The sequence below is a fragment of the Trachemys scripta genome, chromosome 17 (assembly GCF_013100865.1).
Source record: "Trachemys scripta elegans isolate TJP31775 chromosome 17, CAS_Tse_1.0, whole genome shotgun sequence".
NCBI classification, from domain to species: domain Eukaryota; kingdom Metazoa; phylum Chordata; order Testudines; family Emydidae; genus Trachemys; species Trachemys scripta.
In genome coordinates, this window is record NC_048314.1 from 5411936 (window position 1) to 5413124 (window position 1189).

Sequence of the window (1189 nt, forward strand, 5' to 3'; positions counted from 1 at the left end):
ACTTGTAGCATTTAGATTTCCCGTTAAGTCTTCAAGCGAAATGCAGACAGAGACCCTTTATCCTACTATCACAGCAATACTCCCACTTACACAGTTGCAAAATAAATACAGAGCTGAGTTAACAACATGGCTGCCTGGCTCCTGTGACAAACACCTCTGCACTCTAATGCTCATGTATTTATCCTTCACAGCAGTGGCAGTGCACATACTTTCCAGCAATGTTCATTTTTTTGAGCCTTCTGGGCCAGAACAGCAAACAGAACCCATGGTGGCAGACAGCCAAAGCAGCATCTGAACATACTTCTAACCACAGACAACTCCCAGCACACCCCTTCATTATACAAACCCCAGAGAGATCAATGACTCACAACCCACAATGGCACCTGGAAAAAGGAGCAAAGTCATTGCAAATTTCCATGGCATGAGATCTCACTGGGCATGGAGATGTGGGTAGTGCACTGGCAAGTCTTGTGCTTCACTAAGGACAGTTAAATAGCCCCTCCATCCTGATCTGAGAGGTTTGAGTAACTGCAACATCTCAACCAGGCAATCTCTTTATAAAAAGGGCTCTAGTCAGTGAAACTACAGTTATGTGATCAAATGAAAGACAAGTCCTGATAGCTCCCCTAGGGATTAGCTGGGCTCCCCTGTGCTGCTGGATCGGCTCTCCTGTTTGGGGATGGTGATGCGTTTTCTTATTTGTACATCTTCATCCTGAAGGAGGAAACATACTCATCAGCAGGAGATATCTGATCTGACATGATTTAGCAGACTGTTCCAGATAAACAAAGACACTCCTCTCTCTCCTTCCTCCCCCGAAGCCTTCTGCATATCAGACTTCAGTCTCAGAAGGATTAGCTTGGCTGATGATGATTTTAAATACATCCAGGAACATGAATCTGTGTGGATCTACGAGACAGCCCTCGCACTCTGCTGCTATCTCACTCGGAAACACTGAAGTCACCTCACGTCCTTCCCTGTATATCTTATTTGTGTAAAAAGAAGAACAGGAGTACTTGTGGCACCTAAGAGACTAACAAATTTATTAGAGCATAAGCTTTCGTGGACTACAGCCCACTTAGTCCACGAAAGCTTATGCTCTAATAAATTTGTTAGTCTCTAAGGTGCCACAAGTACTCCTGTTCTTCTTTTTGCGGATACAGACTAACACGGCTGCTACTCTGAAACC

At 44.6% G+C, this 1189-nt stretch overlaps 1 protein-coding gene across 3 annotated transcripts in view; it reads right to left on the minus strand.

Moving 5' to 3' along the window:
* Positions 1–225: 225 nt before the first annotated feature.
* PNPLA7 (patatin like phospholipase domain containing 7) overlaps positions 226–1189 on the minus strand; it is a gene marked incomplete in the record, with an annotated part of 370650 nt that continues 369686 nt past the window's right edge. For all 3 annotated transcript variants that reach the window (XM_034793933.1, XM_034793931.1, XM_034793932.1), the window contains 1 exon segment: positions 226–714. In XM_034793933.1, the coding sequence (XP_034649824.1) occupies positions 634–714 (81 nt within the window).